Source organism: Pan troglodytes, chromosome 11 (assembly GCF_028858775.2).
Source record: "Pan troglodytes isolate AG18354 chromosome 11, NHGRI_mPanTro3-v2.0_pri, whole genome shotgun sequence".
NCBI lineage: Eukaryota > Metazoa > Chordata > Mammalia > Primates > Hominidae > Pan > Pan troglodytes.
In genome coordinates this window covers 75,313,243-75,335,162 of record NC_072409.2, presented here as the reverse complement: position 1 = coordinate 75,335,162, position 21,920 = coordinate 75,313,243, and the positions used below count along the sequence as shown (strand labels likewise).

At 40.6% G+C, this 21,920-nt stretch overlaps 1 protein-coding gene across 12 annotated transcripts in view; it reads right to left on the bottom strand.

Annotated features, from left to right (window-relative positions):
• NTRK2 (neurotrophic receptor tyrosine kinase 2) overlaps window positions 1-21,920 on the bottom strand; it is a 358,176-nt gene that overhangs the window by 155,449 nt on the left and 180,807 nt on the right. For 6 of the 12 annotated variants that reach the window (XM_016961048.4, XM_054658055.2, XM_001135326.5 and 3 more), the window contains 2 exons: window positions 10,228-10,275; window positions 3,885-4,073 (listed from right to left, as the gene is read on the bottom strand). In XM_016961048.4, coding sequence (XP_016816537.1) covers window positions 3,885-4,073; window positions 10,228-10,275 — 237 coding nt within the window. Of the gene's footprint in view, window positions 1-819; window positions 837-3,884; window positions 4,074-10,227; window positions 10,276-21,920 lie in introns of those variants that run through there. The other 6 variants (XM_063787833.1, XM_001135401.5, XM_009456798.4 and 3 more) reach the window with 2 other exon arrangements.

Sequence of the window (21,920 nt, the reverse complement as noted above, 5' to 3'; positions counted from 1 at the left end):
CCCGGTGTCTTAAATCTTGGGGAATCCACATAAAATAATAAACGCCTGTTTTCTCTGGAAAAATTATAGTATCTGGCAATACCAGGCCCATACTCCAGCATGGCCCTCACTACCCCATATCATTTTTCTTTCAGCCTGTTTCTTGCATTGACGTGCCTGATCGTTGTTGGTAATTGGGGTTTTGGACCCGTGCTCTAACCTATCCTGTTGTAATGTCTATCACATTGCATTATGATTATATGATGATCTAACCATTGGCCTTGCCAGTGAGACTCCCTGAGAGCAGGGAACAAGCCATCATTTTCAAGAGATCTCTCATTCCTAGTATTAAAAGAGTATTATAAATAAATATTTAATGAGTCGTCTTTATTATATAAGTCAGATTCTTAAAATTCAGTGAGATGAGTAAGATCATACATATAGATCTTACATATATTAGATTCTTACAATTCAGCGATCTTCGTAAGACCATATGTATATTCTAAAGTCAACATCTTTGAATAGCATGCAGTTTTAGGAAAGAGAAGTAAATAGGCCAGTTTTTGGCTCAAGTCTCTGTTGGATCCATAAGAATAGCGATATTGTACTGTCCATGTGATATTACGCTGTAAGCACATTGAAAGTGTTCTAAACTCTCTCTGAGATCTTCTCAAATGTTTTTATCATTGCAACTTCTTGAAAGAGTCCTTCTTTGGAGGTTCTTTAAAAGCTCATTTGTAAAAAATATTCAATGGGGTTCATGCCTGCATTCCCTCCCTTGGGAGGCCAAGGTGTGAAGGATCACTTGAGTCCAGGAGTTCAAGACCAGCCTGGGCAACATAATGAGAACCATATCTCTACAAAAAATAAAAACGAAAAATAAAAAAAAATTAGCCAGACATGACGGTGTGTACCTAGAGTCCTAGCTACTCAGGAGGCTATGTCAAGAGGATTACTTGAGCCCAGGAGTTCAAGGTTATAGTGAGCTATGATTATGCCATTGCACTCCAGCCTGGGTGACAGAGTTTTATATATATATATATATACACACACACACACACACAACACATATATGTATATGTACATGTATATGTATATGTACACATACCTATATGTGTGCATATAGGTATATGTACATATACTTATATATGTGTGTATATATACAGTACATGTATGTGTGTGTGTATATATGTGTGTGTGTGTGTGTATATATATATATATATATATAGTCAATGGGAATTATCTAATTGAAATCTAAGTTCTCAACATTTCATGGGCCTACAGCAACAGATTCATCTACATGTCAGGTCTATACATTTTGAAATATTTTAATTTCTGCATGACTACAATTAGAATGTTCAAAGAAAAGATTTTTTTGTCCAAAGTCTATTTCTGCTAAAATTGTTATCTAAATCTGTTTAAATTGGCTAATATATTGTTAAAAACATGTCTAATAAATAAACAACTATGTAAGCAAGTTTGATAGGAATAAAACCAATGAAAATGATTATGAGTCATCTTTCTTGTTACATATCTGCTAGAAATTAATATTTCAGTAATATAAAGCTACATCTGGTCAACATGTGGCCGACATCAAAGGTACACCACGTCCTGTGCTATGAAGGAATGGTTCAACAGATAAAGATCCTGCTCTCCAAGAGCTTACAATCTAACCTAAAAGAGACTGCAGAAACACGTGAGAGTGCTCATACTCACTACTTAACAAAAGGCCACAGATACACCGAAGATAAAGGAAAAAAAATTATGAGATAAAAAATGACATTTACAAAAGGGTGAAGGGAATGAAAGAAGTAAATCGCTTCTTCATTCTCATTTATTTGAAAAAGGATTCATGGAAGATTTGTGATTTTAAGTGTTCTTAAAATCATGAAAGAGTATATGTGACTTGTTGCCTGGAAAAATGAAAATCTCGTTTGATATATGGTGTGGAGTGACTGAGGACACTAAGCTGGGACATTGCGGCTGGGTGCAGGGCCTAGCAAGACTTTATACAGAAGGAGTGACCAAATGGAGGTTGGCCATTTGGGTAGAGGCCAGAAACTGACAGGAGGCACAGAATGACTGAGCCACACAATCAAGACTGCTCCAAAAGGAACGCAAACCTTTGCAAAAAATCTCCACAGAGTCCAGATTAAGGAAATAACCTTTGAAATCTTTCTTTCTGGATTTCTAAGGGAAGAAAGCACTTCCAGACATGTAGCCCACTTTTGACTAGAGGATCTCATTTGTTATTTTGTTTGTTTGCTCTCTTGCTCGTTTGTTCAATTTCTCTTACTGGACTTGTTGGGCTGATCGGGTCTACTTAATTATGCAGCTTTAACTTTCCTCCCTCCACAAAGGAAAGCAACTTTTTGAGGGTATGTTGATTTTATCAGCCTCAATTATACTACAGCCTCAGGCTAATTGAAATGCATCATAGGCCTGGTTCGGGTGGTGACCGAGGTGTCAATGTCAAAGTACTCTATTCCTAGGGAGAACAATCAAAATGATGACAGATGCTCCCATCACAGTATCCTGCTTAGTCTTACTCCTTATTTGACAGTTCTGTATACAGGGCATTCCAAGGATCTTTGGAGGAGGCTCACCCCATCAAAGAAGGCACATTTTAAGCAATGCCTCTACTCACCTTGTTCACACCACAATGACAGTATTAAGATTAATAATACCTTAATTTCAACTAATACCTTTTATTTCAAGGAGCTCAATATTCTTCACACATTATTCTATTTATCTTGTCATGTTACAGAGTCAACCAAAATCTCTGGTGGATTCCAGTCTCACACATTAAAAGCTCATAATACTGTTCTTCCTAACATTTAAACTCATATCCAACCTTAAACATGCCTTGGGATAAATTTGAGTGAATAGGATGAAGTTACAGATATTTCCTTATATATGCACAGATCTGATACTCATTGCTAAGGCCCTTCATCCCATGAACGCTCTCAACAGAGAGTCAGCCCCCAAAGCCTAATCTTGCAGTAATCCTCTACCTTACCTCTATGACAAGGTAGGAGAATGGTATTTAAGACAGGATAGGAACATGCATGATACCCACTCCTTAGTGGCAGGGAATCTCTGGGATCTGGGCCACCTGACATCATAGCCCTCACGGCCCCCTATTCACATATGAAGGAAGGCCTGGAAGCAATGCCATAAGCCTGTTTGTCCACTGTGGGTTTATTTTTTGTTGTCTTTAAGGCTGTGCTACACGTTTAATATTGGAACAGTAGTGCAGAAGATAGCACAAAAGGCCCTTAGAAAAATCTCAAGCTTGCTAACAGAGATTAATGGGTTAATTTGTTTTTGAAAAATGAAAGTCAGTGTACTTAATATGCAAATCATCTGCTGCCACGTCTCTTTGCTATTGTGGCAACACAACAAGGCCTCATGCTGGGAACTCGGACTGAGCAAAGAATACAGGACTCCCCAAACTGATACCACCTGTGGGCAACACAGTGCCTTCCCAACTACCTAGAGTGCATATTTCAATTACTTTCAATGGGCTAAATTTAAATTACATTCATTGCTTGTCATCTATAACTGATATATGTGCATTCAAATGACACTTCTGGTTTCTGTCTCTCTCTTTTTCAAGATAAGCATGCCTTGATTCCAACTTCACATTGACAAATGGTTTTGGAAAATAGATCCCAAGAGAGTCAGTATCTGCCCACAGTTCCCTTCCCAGCAGGAGACACACCCGGAGAATTCCATGAGCAACAAACTAAAGGATCTATTCCTGGCCAAAAGCTGCAAGAATCCTCAAACATTTCACTGCACCCTGTTCCCCGCCAGTCATCCCTATCAGGGGCTCTGATAAACACTCTGGTTGATACAGCTATGCAGCAAATGGGACAATAAGTATAAACAGCTGTACTTACATGTGTCTGGCTTGAGCTGACTGTTGGTGATGCCAAAGTACTGGGGATTTTCAATGACAGGGATCTTGGTCATTCCAATAATGACAGCATCTGGGCCACCTTCCGAAGAAGATGGAGTGTTACTCCCATTGGAGATGTGATGGAGTGGGCTGGCAGAGTCATCATCATTGCTGATAACGGAGGCTGGGCCTGGAGATGGAAAAATATATATATTCTCCTGTAATCAATGGCTTTATTGAGCTGTAATTCACATACATAAAATTTACCCATTTAAAGTATACAATTCAGTGGGTTTTAGTATATTCACAGAGTAGTACAATAATCACGATAATCTACTTGTAGGACATTTTCCTCACCCAGTTAGCACTCACTCCCCATTCTCTCCACTTTCAGCCGTAGACATTCACAGATTTACACTCTATCTCTCTGGCATTTCATATGAATGGAACCATATAACATGTGGTCTTTTATAACTGGCTTCCTTCACTTAACATCATGTTTTTAAGATTCATCCACATTGTAGTATGTATTAGTACTTCCTTTCTTTGTATTGCCTAATAATACTCCATTGTGTGGATATGTTGCATGTTATTTATCCATTCATCTGTTGGTGGACATTTGGGTTATTCTGGCTTTTTGGCTATTATGAATAATGTTACTATGAACATTCATATACGAATTTTTATGTGGACACGTGTTTTAATTTCTCTTGGGTGGAATTACTGGGTCATATGGTAGCTCTATATTTAACATTTTGAGGAACTGCCAAACTGTTTTCCAAAGTGGCTGCACCATTTTATATTCCCACCAGCAGTGTATGAGAGCTCCAATTTCTTCACTTCCTTCTCCTGTAAGATAATACGTAGCTTTCCTCTCTGTTCTATGATTGTCTCTAGAACACTCTGTCATTGAAACTGTCAACATGAATCTGGGATTCCTATTTCACAGAGCATTGAAAGTTGTTCTGGGAATTTCAGGATCTGGGTTTCCTTTCTCTACCCTTTGGACAAGTCACTTACTTTCTTTGGACCTCTACATCGACTTATATGCAAAATAATATTTGCTTATTTTATGATACTAGAACGAGATTAGTAACAGGAAAATGTATTATAAATTTAAATATGCTTCATGAGTATGTATTACTACTAGGTATTACTAAATGAACTTTAACTGGTAGACCAGATATACATTTGACTGTCCTATGACTACATTCCTCTTTCTTCATATTCTGTGAGTATCTGCACCACTTTTGTCTACAAAATGCTTTTATATCAATAATGGATCAATCCCATGGCAAAGTTACCTGCTTTGTCTTTAGCTGTAATACTATTTATAGTCATAACTTGGTGTCTTTATACTAAATTAATAATCATAGCATTTTTTGTACAAGACAAATTTTCTAGCCCAAAGTCTCAGAATGTATATGCTCACACATACAGTCTACTGTATCTTGTCTAAACAATTTACCCATTAGCCACTAAACTCATACTGTTTGCAACCAAAATTAGATGCACAAAGATAAAGGTCTACGTGAAAACTTCAAACCAACGAAGACGGCAGTGGCTCATGACAGGCACTGTCTACGTGGGAGGTGCACAAGATATGTATTACACAGGCAGGGTCCCATGGAAGCAGACCACTGTCCCGACTACTGGCATAAGCCCAGAGAAAGAATAAAGAGAAAAGACAATAGGGAGTGAAAAGGCAGAATCAAATGCCCAGACAAGGCAAATGCCATGCCAGGGAAATGTCTGAATTGCTACTTCCTACGCAAGGAAATGTGCTTTCTTCCAACCCCCCCTACTAAATGCATGTTTCAGCACTTCCATCCTTTACCTTTTCCCTCACACTTAACTATTTTAGTGAGAAGCACAGCAATTCTGAAAACAAAAGTTGTTTTGTCATCCAGTCTTGAATCCCCTATGAAATATAATAAAATCTCATCCCCCAACCTCCAAGATCCATTTTTCCCCCTCATATGGAGATTATCACAGTTTGTAGTGATAACAGGTGGACATTCCCCAGCTAAGCAGTGTCTTAAACAAACTATGCAGGAGACAGCCAACTGTTATTATAGGTAATTTTTGAAGCATTCTCTCAAGGGGATGTGCATTGAAGCTGCCTTTAATGATGCATCCCGGCTCAATTCTGCAAACAAGTCCTCACACAGCCAATTTAGAAGCCACAGAACACTCAAAAGCAAAGGCAAACCCATCAGTTGTGTTTGTCTTGTGCCTAGCTCACCTGCATTAGGATACAGCAGAAATCCTGCCAAGAATAACTACAAAGGCAAGTTCTTTCCAATACTCCTAATCATCCCTGTTCTGCTACTTGCTCCCTGACAGGCCTAGATCATCCAGCTTCTGGCCATCAATTAAAAATGAAGATGTGTTGGCCGGGCGTGGTGGCTCACATCTGTAATCCCAGCACTTTGGGAGGCCGAGGCAGGCAGATCACGAGGTTAGGAGTTCGAGACCAGCCTGGCCGCCATGGTGAAACCCTGTCTCAACTAGAAGTCCAAAAATTAGCCAGGTGTGGTGGCATGCACCTGTAATCCCAACTACTCGGGGGGCTGAAACAGGAGAATCACTTGAACCTGGGAGGCAGAAGTTGTGGTGAGCTGAGATCGCACGACTGCACTCCAGCCTGGGTGACAGAGTGAGACTCAGTTTCAAAAAAAAAAAACAAAAGAAAATTAAGATGTGTTATGCTAAGGTTTCCGCATCTTGTCAACAAAACCTTCTCACCACTGACTCCCTTCCTTGGTTCCCGGCATGGCTGTTCCCTCCTGCAAGATTACCAAAACATGCTACTGCCTGCACTCCCTGAAGGACTGCAGTCAAGCCTGCATGTTTCTCAGTAGATTCCAGGCACCACCTTTACCCCCAGAAATGCAGGAGTTTCTTTTTCTTAAAATTTCTTTTTTTTATTTCAATAGTTGTTTGGGGAACAGGTGATGTTTGGTTACATGAATAAGTTCTTTAGTGGTTTCTGAGATTTTGGTGCACTCATCACCCAAGCAGCAAACACCGTACCCAATGTGTAGCCTTTTATCCCTCACCCCCTTCCTGCCCTTTCCCCACAGTCCCGGAAGTCCATGGTATCATTCTTATGCCTTTGTACAGGAGTTTCATTTTAAAACACTCCACGTGCTGTCAGAAATCCAGCAATATTTCCTTCTGGAGCCCCTGCAACCATTAGAAATGCATTGACCCCAGTTGCTTTCTTCTCTGACTCTCCTCTGGCCCAGGATGCTCTGAAGTTCATGAACATCAGAGCAGCATTCAATCATTTTTGAGGAGGCTGATACCTAGAAGACAACTTGAGATTCCCAAATTCAGACTTTGAATCTTCTGCCAAGTACACAGCGAAGCCCTCACTTAAAGAGTCCAACCAAGTGATTTGCTCTCTGCTTCTCCTTCCTCACTAAGGGATACCCTTTCCTTTCCTAAACCTCTCCAATTAAACCCCCCAACTCCAATGTAACAGATTGCAAGGGAATGAGCTCTTGTTTGGGGAGCGAGGGGAAGATTAAGCGTAGAAGCAGTAAAAAGCACCACAGGTAATTTTTCAAAAGCCTTTTCACTTTGCCAGAAAAATCACTGTTGACAAATGTGAGTAACACATAAACCTCAACAATTCATCAAGGGGGATATTAATTCAAGTGCTGTTTTCTTCATTATTGATGTTCCAAAACCTAGAAGATTGATACGGCTGGCAAGGTTGCAGGGTTTAAGCCCATTTTTCTGTGAACATTTTGATATAATGGAATGCAAAGCACAGCAAAGTTGGGAAGGCAGAAGAAGCTCTCAGCGGGACAATGAATGTCTACATAATTTGACAGCAGCCTGTCTGTGCATATCACAGGATGTGTCTTTGTATGTCTATGCATGTGTTTGAGCAGGCACCATGAAAAAGACAGAAGAATAAAGGGGCACATCACTGTGTGTTAAACGAAATTCATATGAGGACTTGAAAAAATGTATTATAATATTCATATAAAGTTTTAAATGGCGCGGTATGTGCACACTTGGCTGATTTAGGGTAAATAGTTCTAATTACTCAGCTGAAAAACATGAGTTAAGTCTGGAAACATTTTTAGCCCATTTTTATTTTAATATGTCTACTTGGTCACATATCCTGTACTATGACTTTACAGACATTTCTAAGCCTAATGTAGACTTAATTTCCTGTGATAAGAATCACGAAGGTCATCTGGGGGAGTTTTCTTCTCTCAATACCAACAGTGCCTTCAAGGTGAGGGGAAGGGTTAGTACTCTTGAGCAGCTGTACTAAGGAAGCCTTTTTATATTCTGGATTCTGGTGCTTTGACATCTGGGGCCCTGCTAATCCTGGAGGAATGGCCCCTCCCACCCCTGGTGAGTCAGTTCCTACAGATGGTAAATACCCTGCCTGGGAGCATGCCTTTCAAATGCAAACCAACCAATCCAGAGACAACACCCCCAACCACCTTCCAGATGTGAGGCTCACACTCTAGGCCACTATCCACCTGCCCTCCCCACCCCAGGGCCAAGTACTTGACAACTCTAGATAGCTCCTGTACCCTAGAGCCTGTTGAAGTTACTCAGACTAGCCAGTCCTAAACCTGTTTACCCTCCCTCCCCAGTTCCTTACCTGGAAACACACTAAAAGCTCCTGCCCAAGTTCTCCCTTCCCTCCTCTGCCTTTTAATGGATCCCAGCACTTCCCCACGTGGCTCTGCATTCCGTGGTGTGCCCCTTTCTTTTGGGAACCACGAGTGACACACTATCTTCTCAATGGCAATCATCTCCTAAACTGTTGGTCTCACCAAACTTGAAAAATAATGAAACCTATGTTTTATAAGAGCAGCACCTCTGCTGGACTGCAGCCGGAAGAATAATTATGAAGAGCTCTCTGCTGTGGCCTAAAACAGTAAAACCACATTTTTGCAGCTTTCCGGGAACAAGCACCCTTCTGCAGTGCAAATTGGCTTGAAAAAATATTTAAGTGGTTGCAATGACTTGCTATTTAGCAGAAGCAAGACCCTGTCTTATAGGACTGTTATGGGAGAGTTTATTACCACCTTCCCCAAAAACACACGGGATACACCTACGCACGCATACACATCAAACCCGTAAAACAGAACACCTTTAAGACTGCCCAGGCAGGATCATCCCTCTGATATCTTGGCAAAGTGACTATGATCAGCTGTGTCTGAAATTTGCCCCTAGGGAGCTGCCTAGAAGCCCTGACTACTTGAGCTTGATGTTCTAACTCTGCCAAGTCTCCACTTCCCCTTTGCTGGTTAAGAACTTTAACCTTGGAATCCATGGAGCTAGCGAGAGTCAAGGTGACTTTTCCCCCTCCAGGCCCCATCTGGCCAGGCTGCCTCAGCCGGCTGGTCATTTTTGGATCACTGGACAGACAGTGATAGAGACTACCCAACAAGACAAGGTCTGATGTCAGGTTGAAAGTGACAGGAAACAGCTCCTTATATGGCCAGGATGAACAAGCATAGGGTGGATGGTTTGGAATTGAGCAGCCTCCTGACATTGGTACATTTCCCCTACTTTGCCATTTTACCTATGGCCAACCTTGCTACCAAAAGAAATACTAACCAACAGATGCCCAAGATGGTCGGATCTTGGAAACCCACATGAAAGATGTAAGAATGCCATCTTTTCATGCCTTCTAAGCAATTCCTGTTCATTGTCTCTGTACCCATAGAAAATTCTGAACAAATTAGAGGTCCCAAGAGATCACACCTGATTTCAATTCTAATGAGGAGCTACATCATCTGCATTCACTTGGTAAGCTACAAACTGCTTTCCAATTGTCAGCACATAGTCTGAATGCAGGGAATAGAATGCAATCAAGCAGAAATCACAGCGTCTGGACGTTAGAATCTGTTTTGAAAGAGGAATGGTCATAAATGGAAACTGATTTACCAATTCAGAACTCTATTACATCTTGGCCAATGGAAGAAAGTTAAGACCTAAACTTGTCCAGCTTGACTATTCAGTCAGCTATTCCCTGTACATGTAGCTGAAATGTAGTTGTATTTATTTCCTTAACCTTCTTAAAAATGCATCACAAACTAGAACTGGAACGACAGTTAACACTTCCCCCACAGGATAAAAACGAGTCAAATCTAAAAATGTAAAACCATGTACTAAACTCAATTAACAACAGTAATGCCTTTTCTGGAAAAATTCTAGACCTACTTCTTCAACAAATCAAAAACCAGGAACACAGAAAATGAATCAAAGACCGTGGAATGTAAAGAGGGTCTAAGCATTTTCATCCGAATAAAAACATAGACTCATTACTTATCCAAAGAAGGAGTGAGTTAACTACTTACCAACACCTTGTCTTGATTTTACTTTCCCAAATCCAAACCATGAGAAATCTGAAAACCACAACAAAACATAAAATAAACTTCGAAAGAGAAGTAGAAACTGGAGGTGGTCAACACTGTCCTTGGTCAAATAATGCAACAAACTCCCCCCGACAAAAAATAAATAAATAAATAAATAAATAAACCACTTGGGATGAAAGCTTCCTATCAAACACCTGGAAACTAACCCTTGGATTTTTGTGTAGAGATTTATTTCCTATTCAGAGAACACGGAGGCTCCAATCAGATAAGAGAGAGCAGCCTGTCTATGAGAAAAATAGCCACAACCCAGGGTTAAGGGCTCTGAGCTGTTTTCTTTCTTTCTCACTTTCTTTCTTCCCCCTTAGTGGAGAGATCATTGCCTTGTATTGAATCATCTGACAGGGAAGCTGCAGGGGTGAAGACACACACAATGCATTTGACAAATGCACTACGGTTCTGAACCGCAGCAATGTGGGAAAATAATAAGAGAAAACAGATCTTTTTTGAAGCTGAGACAGACGGTAAAAAAAGCAACACAAAATCCCGTGGGAGAGCAGACACTTGGGCTAGATAGAGATTCAGGAGGGAGGGAAAAAAAGATCTGAATTCTACATGGATTCTCGCTCCTGACTTGCTGTGTGACACTGGGCTGTGTACAGCTGTTCTGTGCCTCTTAGAACACAAGGTCCAGTAGGCACATGTAAGAAAAGACCTGCCAAATGTCTGGAGAGCCTCCCGTGAATAAAGCCACAGTGAAATGTCTGCTTCCTTCCTGAGCCCAGCTCTTCCCTCCTAGGTAATTTCCGCTGGATTCAAAGTGAATTCCACACAGTGGGGAAATACCTGAATATGAGAAGGATAAAGGGAATGGACCCCAAATCAGTAACTGTGTTTCCCTCCTCTGTCATAATTTTTACAGACATTTTGGATAATTAGCTAGCTAAACTGAAGAGGAATCAATTTAAATGAACAATGTACAGAAAAGCACTTTGCACACTCAAGATGACTTAGGAGGTTGTTGTCATGATGATTGTTCAAGGGTAAAGGTAGGCTTTCCCTCCCTCGTATCCTACAACTTCAGCCCCCCAACTTCTAATCCGAATTTTACTTCTGATCTATATTTTCCTCTGAAAGCTTCCTTCTAGGTTTTAGAAGATGAGATGAAGGCCTGGCCTTGAGCCAAAGCCAAATAAAGATTCCTTTGCACAGAAGACAGTGAACTTCAGTCATTGGAGCTGTTAGTCTAGGGAGGCAGAGTCCTGCCTATGGATTTCTTAGTTACAACTAACCCCATTTAAAACAAAGTGTATTTTCCCACTGGTCGTCTTTTGTTTTCTTATATTTGTTTGATTTAAACACTTTTAATTAAACCATAGATTGAATTTTTTAAGCCTGTTTTTTTCACTTAAGATGTTTTTCAATGTTACATTCCCATTTTAGAGAACTCACCGAAGGGCAATGTCATCATGGTCCCTCACTGATTGCACATTTCAGATTATTTTTGATCATTAACTATAATAAACACAACTGCAATGAACATCTTTACACACCTTAAGTGCTCCCCTTCTCATTCAAAAGGAATTACTCATTCAAAAGGAATGAATATTGTGAAGGTTCTCAATACAGGTTATCAAATTGCTATGCCAGGTCTCACTTTCACCAACAGTATTTGAGAGGGAGAAGTGTGTTTTTGAGCTCTACCCAATGGGAAAACTAAAGACGCACAATTTCCCCTTACAGGAATTGCTGAATTCCCCACTATTGGTGTGGCTCCACCTAACTGGGAAGAGACCTCCCAAATATTCCCCTCCCATCGTGTGCCCCATGAAACCATTCACACCCCACTTCTCCCAAGCTGGAGTTTTGCACAGGTACAATGAGAATTGCAGATACAAAGAAAATAAGAATTCCTCTCACTTGTGAAGTCATTATAATTCACTGAGTGCCTCCACCTACCCACCAGGCACTTCTTCCTTGGTCCTCAGCCAACCTTTGTTTACATGAGAAATTATCCTATGCTTATTGACGAGGAACTGAGATTCAGGGAGGCTGATACACTTAGCAAATCTTTCAGCTCGTGGTCACTGAGCCAGGATTCATATCTTCTGATGTCAAATCATAGTGGGTTTTTTTTTCATTCTTTTTTCGTTGCATTTCCCATGCTCCAAAATCACCAAAATTAACCGAATTTTAAAATGGCATAATTAGGATTCAATTTTAAATATAGAAAAACACTAAGTAGTTATTCATTCTCATTTATTTATTTATCAGGCAGAACAGTCTTCAAAGAGAAATGAGCTGCAAAGCGGCCCTTGAGAAGCTCTCGGTGGAGGATGAGCCTTCCAAGAAGTCAGTCCAGGGTGTGTGAGCACAGAAAAGAAGCCTCTATTCCAACGGAGGGTTGGGAGGGGGCTCGAGAGAGAGGGCTCAGAGGATTTCTAGAAATAGAATTAGCCAAGAATGGGAAAGAGCAGAGGAAGGAACACTGACTGCACTCAGAATACAGCTCTGGCTAAGGTGAGAAGTGCTGAATGTGTCCAGAGGCTGATGCAGCTGGAAGGGGGATTGGGGGAGGGAACTGAGAAGTACAAGTAAGGGCCAAGTCAAGAGTTTGGATATTATAGTGAAAATTGCACAGTTAGGCAAAAAAACAACAAACAAACAAACAAACAAAAAAACACTCAGGCCAGGAAGTAACATTGTAAAGATTAATTTTAGAGAAATCATTTTGGCCGCAGGGTGAAATCAGGATTATGGGAGGAAAAAAATGAAGGCAAGAGATTGGTTAAGGAGGTTTTTAGAGAAATCAAGGCATGAGAGAATTGTGGCCTGAACTGGGTATTGGGGATGGGGAAGGTGAAAGAAAGGAGATGACTGCAGGCATATTTAGGGACAGTAGCAGAACTTGGTGATTGATTGCAAATTGAGGGGAGTGTGGAGAGAAAACAATGAAGGTTTCAGATTTGGACAACTAAGTATGTGGTTATGCTGCCCACAGAGTCCCTAAGGAACTTAGAAGGAAAACAGATTTAGGAGTCAAACCAAGAACATGGGTTTTAGCCACAAATTTCAAACAAGGTGCCTATGTGAAGAAAATGGAAGGCAACACCCTCAGTTGGCAGGATGGTCTGAAGCTCAAGACACAGGCTTCGTATCAAAATTCTAGAGCCCATAGATCAATCTGAGAATGGAAACTGGACTCTCTACCTAGGATTCGTTTCTCATTTGGGCCTAGACAATGAATGCCCTGTCTTATAGGCACAAATGAAGGAGCACCCAGCTGAGGCCAACTTTTGACAAAATTATTCTTAAATTGATGAACTATGTCTAAGTTCTGTTTAAAATTAACTCAGTCATTATGTAGGAGAGAATACAATCTTCTTGATCATACCGCACACTTCCTCAAACACTTAACAGACCAGATATAGAAAGGTCAGGTTGGCACCTCTTCCCTAGAAGCTGTTATTCATTCAACAGCTCTTTCTTGATGGATTTAAGCAGTCGTCTTAAAACTTTAACACTAAATTTCACAAGCAAAATTTTCCCACAAGGCCAAAAAGAAACAATTTCTCAATTTCCTGTGATGTTTCATCCATGGGGAGTAGAGTCCTGCCAAACCTTCTTTTATTTTCTGTTTAATAAGAGACACTTTATTCACTGCAAAATAAAGGGCTCCTTCAAAAGTAAATGTAGCTGTACTGAGCTTAAAGAATCCCCTCCTTTTGGAATGTAGACCAAGAAAGACTCTAAATTATGAAATTAACCAATTAAATCCATCTCATGTTGAAGAAAGCTCAATATTTTCCCTGACCGGAGAGAAGGAATGTAGGAAAAAATAGCATGTAAACACATTAACAACTCTAAGACGCAATTCAAATTAAATAAAATAAATGACAAAAAAAATACTGTTTTTCAAATTTCTCTTAAAGGAAAGAGCTAAAACATAGGGGGTTGAAAAGGAAGATTTATGATGTAAATGAGAGAATCAGAGGAAGGAGCTGGGAACAGGCAACATGGAAGAAACCTGACCTTCCCTGTAGGTACTGAATTGCGCAAACATTAAACATGAGGCTTAGAAAGGTTCTGATCTCAAGAGAGAACAGCTTCTGGATATTTTTAAGTTTCAGAAAAATCATTTTAGTATGTTAAGAGAAAATCAGCTTTCCTCTCTTTTAACGCTGAAGAAATTAAAATTTGCCATGTTCTCAAATGTAATTTCTTTATGTTTTAAGGTAAGACTCACCACCCTCCACCCCCAAGAAAAATGACTTTACCATTGTCATGGAATATGGAATCAAACGGTAAAATATGATTTACTAATAAAAATGGACTTCACCTCCAACTTCTTAGGCCCACACCCACTCCCTAAAGGACATTTGAAAGAGGAGTCTCCGGGCTGCTTTGCTTCAGGGAGAGAATGGACCAGAGTTGAGTCCAGAGTAGACAGGCCAAGTGCTTGCCTGAGGAGCCAATGAACTGTCACATCTGAGATCTAGAATGACTGCTCATTGGAGTGAGAAAAAATGAATGCAAAAGTTCGCCTTGTTGACAGTATCATCATCTCCCTTTCCTACTGGCACATAATCGGGGTGAGTTTGCTTCAAATTAATTCCAGTCCCTCTGGGCACAGAACAGTGTAGTTTGGGGCCAAGTTTCCACTTCAATTTGATCTTAATCTTTTACTTAAGGACATATCCTTAATAAAAGAAAGCCCCGTCTCCACAGTCTAGGAAGAGAGCTTGCTTTGAGTTAAACTGGTTCTGGAAATCATGACACAAAGGGTATTGTATCCTCCTGACCAACTTTCACTTGGCTCCATCCCTTGTCCTTCGTCAAACTTACAATGTGAGGTATTTCCACTGGTCTCTAAAAATGTAACATTGAGCAACTCCTACGTGACAAATATAAAGAAAAATGTGTGTATTTGGCTGAACCTCCTAACTGTTCTCTGAAATTCGTATTTCCCTTTTTCCCCACCCTCCTGGGCTAATAGCTACACGATATTTCCCAGCTTCCCTTGTGGTTAGTTGTGGCCAGATGGCTAAATTCTAGTCAATGAAGGGGAGCAGAGCAATGGGTCCCACATCCAGGCCTTGCCTATTAAGACTTCCTCTGTGTACTCCCTTCTACCTGGCCAGAATTAAGATAACACCTAGGGCAAGCTTGGAAGTTATGGCTTGAAGATAGCACAGGGCAATTTCAAGGAACAACGAATTCTCTTGGTATTGTTATGTGGGTGTAGACAGAGTAGAATGCATCTCAGAGTCTTTCTACCAGAGGGCCAATGATGCTGAGCTATCTTTCCTTCAATTCTTATCCATAAACAAAAATATGTGTTTGAACTGTGATCCACTTTGGCACTTACTTACCATTATAGAGAGCCTATCCCTACTAACAGATGTAGACAAAAAAAAAAAAAAATGCTTGAGGTTTTATTAACTGACTCCATGACTTCCCAACCTGTCAGCACAAATTTAAAATTGTGTGTCGGTGCACATTTGCATTTTCCTGGAGAGGAGATCCACAGATTTCATCAGATTTTCAAAGAGTTCTCACCCCCAAATGCTAAGAACCACTTCAATACATATAAATACCCACAGAGACGAAGACATAAACATGTATGTCCTCTGTGTTTGTATTCTATTTACTTCTGTTCTCTATCAACAGTTGAGTCTGGAAACTGAAAAGCATCCATCATCTCTCACCTAGATTTCTTCAGTAGCCTTCTAACTTAGCTCACTGCTTCATTCTTGCCTCCCCCAATCTGTTTCCCATGAGCTGCCAGAGTAACCATTTTCAAGTATAAATCAGATTATTGCATTCACCTGCTTAACATCCTCCAACGGTTTCTCCTTGCATTTAGTATAAACTTCTGATCCTTACTACAGAGTCTCTCATGACAAGGCCAACCTACTCGGTCTTCCCCCTCCCTGCCTCATTCCCCATGAAACAGCCCAGTGTTCTCTTTCCTATTCCTGCTCACTTTGCATTTTTTCATTCCTCTTCCCAGAATCTTCTTCTCAGGCTCTTTTTTTTTTTTTTTTTTTTTTTTTTTTGAGATGGAGTCTCCCTCTGTTGCCCAGGCTGGAGTGCAGTGGTGCAATCTCAGCCCACTGTAATTTCTGCCTCCTGGGTTTAAGCAATTCTCCTGCCTCAGCCTCTAGAGTAGCTGGGATTACAGGCACATGCCACCATGCCCGGCTAATTTTTGTATTTTTAGTAGAGATGGGGTTTCACCATGTTGGCCAGGCTGGTCTTGAACTCCTGACCTCAAGTGATCCGCCAGCCTCGGCCTCTTAAAGTGCTGGGATTACAGGCGTGAGCCACTGCGCCCGGCCCTCAGGCTCTTTTTTTATAACTACTTCTTGTTTTTCAGGTTTCAGGTCAAATATCACACTATCAGAGGGACCCCAACTTCACACTTCAATCAGAATTTCTCTGAACCCCTTTCCACTCTCTATCATCTCATTCTTTTCAGTAGGTACCCATATGTGACCTTTTTTATTGATTTGTTGTTTATTATCTGCATCCTTTTCTAGAATTTGAGCCTCAAGAAGCCAGCGACTTAGACCAGCTCCCCTAGAAACAGACCCTGACTAAGGATTCAAGCAAAAGTAGTTTACTAAGAAGAGATCCCAGGAAGCACAAAAGGAGTAGTCAAGAAGTGAAACAAAAAGAGGTAGGAAGTCTGTAATGGATACATTATCCAGTGGGTTACACTGTGGACAACTGGAGTTCAAATGCCTGGGGAACTTGGAGTGATGGAATAGAATGAACCTTAGAGTTATCCCATCCCAAAGCTGAGGAAGCTGGGTCATTTACCCTCCAACTCCCACCTGTCATTGACTGAAGGCTTCCAGCTAAGAGAAGCTCCTTTTTTTTGTTTGTTTCTCTTTTTTTCTTTTTTCTTTTCTTTTCTTTTCTTTTTTTTTTTTTTTTGAGACAGAGTCTCGCTCTGTTGCCCAGGCTGGAGTGCAGTGGTGTGATCTCAGCTCACTACAACCTCTGCCTCCAGCAATTCTCCTGCCTCAGCCTCCCCAGTAGCTAGGACTACAGGCATGTGCCACCACACCTGGCTAATTTTTGTATTTTTAGTAGAGACGGGGTTTTACCGTGTTAGCCAGGATGGTCTTGATCTCCTGACCTCATGATCCACCCACCTTGGCCTCCCAAAGTGCTGGAATTATAGGCATGAGTCACCGCCCCCAGCCCAGAGAAGGTCCTTATGCAGAGTCATGAGTGGTTGCAGCAAGACTCTGCAGTCAAGTGCTGGGGTGGTGAGAGCTGAGAGGACACGGGCAGGGGGTGATGCCAACAGCATTTGCTACAGGGATCTTGTCTGTGTAATTCACCACTATCTCCAATGCTTTGCATAAACACTCAATAAACACTTGTGGAATGGATGAGAACAACAATTTTGAAAAAGCGTAACAATATTAAATATAGCAAATGTAATGAAAATGCCAATACGCAAATTATACATACAACATAAAAACCATTATGTATTTTGCAAATATATTTGCTACTCTCCTGATTTGTGGCTCTCCAATGGAACATGACTGAAGACAGTATTTAAAGCTGAGCAATTCTTAGAATCCAGCACTCCAGGCAGTAGTGTGGAATAAAGAGCTGGACTAGAATGTCAGAAGATGTGGGCCCTCTCTAGACGCTGCCAGAAGTGAAGGGCATGACCTTGAGTGAGCCACTTCCCCCTTCATGGACTCTGTTTCCTACTCCATAAAAGAAAATTTGAGAAATGGCATCTGAGGCCTATTCAAGTTCTCAAAGTCTATAGGACTAAACATTAGGCATATATGACTGAGAAGATTGACACATGGCCTTATATAGCTTTCCTGAGCCTGGGTATTTTGGGAATGTGAGATCATGTGCAATATAAGGAAAAGCACACAGTTAACCGGCCTAGATTTTCTCCTGCTAAATAATACTCAGAGGCTTTGGGGCCACTATATCCTCATCTTAAGAGAAAAGGCCAGTGCTCTGCAAAAGCAATTAAAAAAAAAACAACAGTATTTATTGAATGCTTGCTATATGCCAGGAAACTTACTAGAGGTCAGATATTGCTTTAATTTGAAAATTAATCAGCTTCTATTGCAGCATTTTAAAAATAAAAGCCTTACATCCCATAAAGTTCAGAAGCCTCAAGTGGGAATAGATGAAATTAGACTTGCCTGGAACATAGCAAGCTGTCTTGATCACATATTTCAAACATTTAGTTTTGAGAAGAAACTTGCCAACTATTTCTCTCTTTTGTTTTGTACATGTGGACTATTTCAAAGGCAGTTTAGTAGACTACATTTTATTCATTCCCAATTAAACTACATACAACACTGAGTTTTTTAAATCTCTTGTAGATTCCAGAAAGATTTTTTCTTTAACAGAGGTGGTCACAATCTTCACTGGGTAGGTGAAAAATGGAACCTGCAACTCCTAATAATTAGTTTCCATGATCGGAACTTTGAGAAAGGCAGGGGCAACCTCTGCTTAATAATAAGAGTTGACAGACGTGAGAAAGTCATATCAAAGATTTGCCTTTCTACAGTACCACCCCAGTGAGAGCTCAAAATGCTTTATAAACATTTTCTCAGCTGTCAAAGCTCCCTGCAGGGAAGGCAGGTGATGTCTGGTTGCACACACACACAATTTCCCTGTTAACACTGTCTTAATGTTGGATGAATGACTCCCTGAGACATGTCCCAAATTCCCTTCTCTCTGCAAAGCCATGCTGGTTAGCACTCAGGGCAAGTCTTTGCGGAGGAAACTGGCTGATTCTCAGGGAATCATCTTAGAAGCGATGTTAGTGGCCCTGCAGGAGACTAACAAGTCCACAGAGTCTGGCAAACACTTGATGTCAAATTCCCAGGAGCTTTTGTTTCCAAGGAAAACCTAAACAATGACTCACGTCTTGGCTGACTTGCCCAGACCTGTCCATTATGCCCAGTCACCAAGTGAGCCCAGCGTGAAGGAAGGCCGTGCTCTCCATTCTTTCTTGCATAAGCTTTGTTACCACATTAAATGTGTTTAGAAACGCCTTTGCAATTTCTGCTACGTATTTATAGTTATATTCATATTTATACTTACATTATTTATATTCACATATATAAAACATGCAAATTCTTTTTTTAGTCCTTCTAGACCAACATTTGTTGTAGCTCATGCAAAGCACCACACAGGAAACTTTTTGCCATTGTATTATGGAATTTTGAAGGGAGGAAGAAAATGGTAAGGTTTTTAGCTCCATTCTCATTACAGGATATTTTCCATTTTAAGTGGTACCTGAATTCTTCCCACCAATCTGGGAACCATGGTGACCTGTTTCATGTCACCTTTCAGCACCTTTGTCTTTCTTTTTAGTGACCCATTGTCTCCCTTCCCATCCCATAACCACATTCGAATCCAGCCAAAGTCAGGAAATGTGTGAGGCCAACACAATAGCCAAAATGTTTATTTAATTGTATTACTGTGTACTCCTCTGTTAGGAAGTTCCCATAATGGAATAGAACATAACAGGATTATACACACTTATAAAGCTGGGTGCTGAATAAAAATAATTGGATAAAATGACCATAAATAGGACAAAACGAAAACCCATTATTTAAAATGCAATGCTGGTCAAACAAATTAACTATGGGCCATCATGCACACTGTCAGTGGAAGGAAACTAAACCCATCAGATGAGACTGCATTTCTTTCCTTGATGTTTTCCCACTAAATGCCCAATGTGCTCTTTAGGGTCCACTGATTTTCTGGAAACTAATCAAAATTGATTGCCTAGGTCAGGGGTTCTCAAACGGGGGCGATTTTTGCCTCCCAGGGGAAATTTGGCCAGGGGGATATTTTGGGGCTGTCACAACGGTGGGGTGGGTGGAGAGTGTGTGCTAGGAGCATCTAACAGGCAGAGGTCAGGGACAATGCATAGGACAGTCTCCACAACAATGAATTCAAGGCCCCAAATGTCAACAGTACTGAGATTGCGAAACCCTGACCTAGGTATTGACCAACAAGGGTAGAATTTATGCTAAAACCTTTTATCCCTGCTAAAAAGAAATCCTAGCCTGCCTATGCTCATGGTCACTACAGCAGTTTAGTCTTCTCCCACATTATTTTAATGTTCTCATCCCTAGTGACCTGGCTGCCAGCCCCTTTCTCTCCCAGTTTATCTTAGAAACAGCTCTGACAGCGTCATTTCTTTCTACTGCTCCCAACACCAAAAGGGCGTTTCTGCCTCAGAACAGAGGGGTAATGCAGTACAAAGGAACAGAAACTGAGTTTGCACTACCTTGGGTGTTGAGTCTTAGATTCGTTATTTCCTGACATAACCTCCATAATTACTTAGTCTGTCTCTGAGTTCCTCTCTATTGGATGGGGCAATAATTACTGTCCTGACCACCTGATTGGACCGTCCTGAGGTCATGTGAGCTTTGGTGAACGTAATGGTTTATGTAAATATAGGGGTAAGGGAATAATAAGGTCCAAACTCTTCAATAACATTCAAAATCTTTACCTGGCCCCATGACCTGGCTCCAGCTTTATCACCTTAATTTCACCTTAAGATTCCAGTTAAACTATTAGTTTGCATACCTTTAATAAAGATGCCTTGAATTTTCCTATTAATTCATTTGAAAACTATTCATTGATCACCTGATGGATGCAAGACAGTGTGATAAATGCTGGGGATGTAATGAGAGTAGAAGAAAATAATCACATTCTCTGCCTATAGGCAGCTTTCAGATTTGGTGTTTTTGCGTTTGATGTTTTGTTTTTGTTTTTTTGTTTTTTTTTTTCCCCACCAGACATGTAACCCCCATGCTTTGTCTTTGACCATTAAACTCATTTATTCAACAAAATTCACATTAAAAGTTACTCTTATCATGAAGCATTTATTTATTCCCCAAATCAGAAATACCTCCATTGACATTTGGGCTTTTTGTCTCTTATGGTAAACACCACATTCTGCACTGCATTCATTATTTATGTAATCTTATTTCTCCTATTAGATTTTAAGCACTCTGTGTGGGAAAAAGAAAAGTGTCTTATTCAACTCCGTACTCTCTTCCGCAAGCTTCATAAGATACAACAGCATCAAGCAGGGCACTTCCCACGTGGTAGGTACTCAATAGCTGTCTCAATTTCTAATTGAACGGTTTTATAAATAGGACATAAAATGCCCACAAAATAGTAGAGACTGAATTGTAAAGCTCAGAGATAGACAACCATAGGAACATTCATTAGTCGTGTCTCCCATTCTCTGTATTTCCAAGGCACCCTGTTCTTTCTCTGTCATAGTTCCATCCCACTCTGAATTTTTAGCTATCTACTTACTTGTAACCTCCTCCTAAACTGTAAGTTCTTTAAAAGCAATACATATTTCTGTCTTGTCTCCCCACTGTATTTCTAGCATTGAGTACAGTGCCTGGTTCATTGTAGATACTAAAGAGCTGAATGAATAAATGAATAAATCTTGGATGGATTGCAACTTTTCACCATTGCATTCTTCAATTGAGAACCAAATTTGGTACAGCACGGATCCATGATTATGTTAGATGTTGCTCTTCTCGCCTCTCCTTCCTTGCCCAGAAGATAATTGGACTCCCCCACCCACCGATCCATGGTGCTTGCTTTTGCCAACGAAAAAGTAAGCAGAAATGACCCAGCAC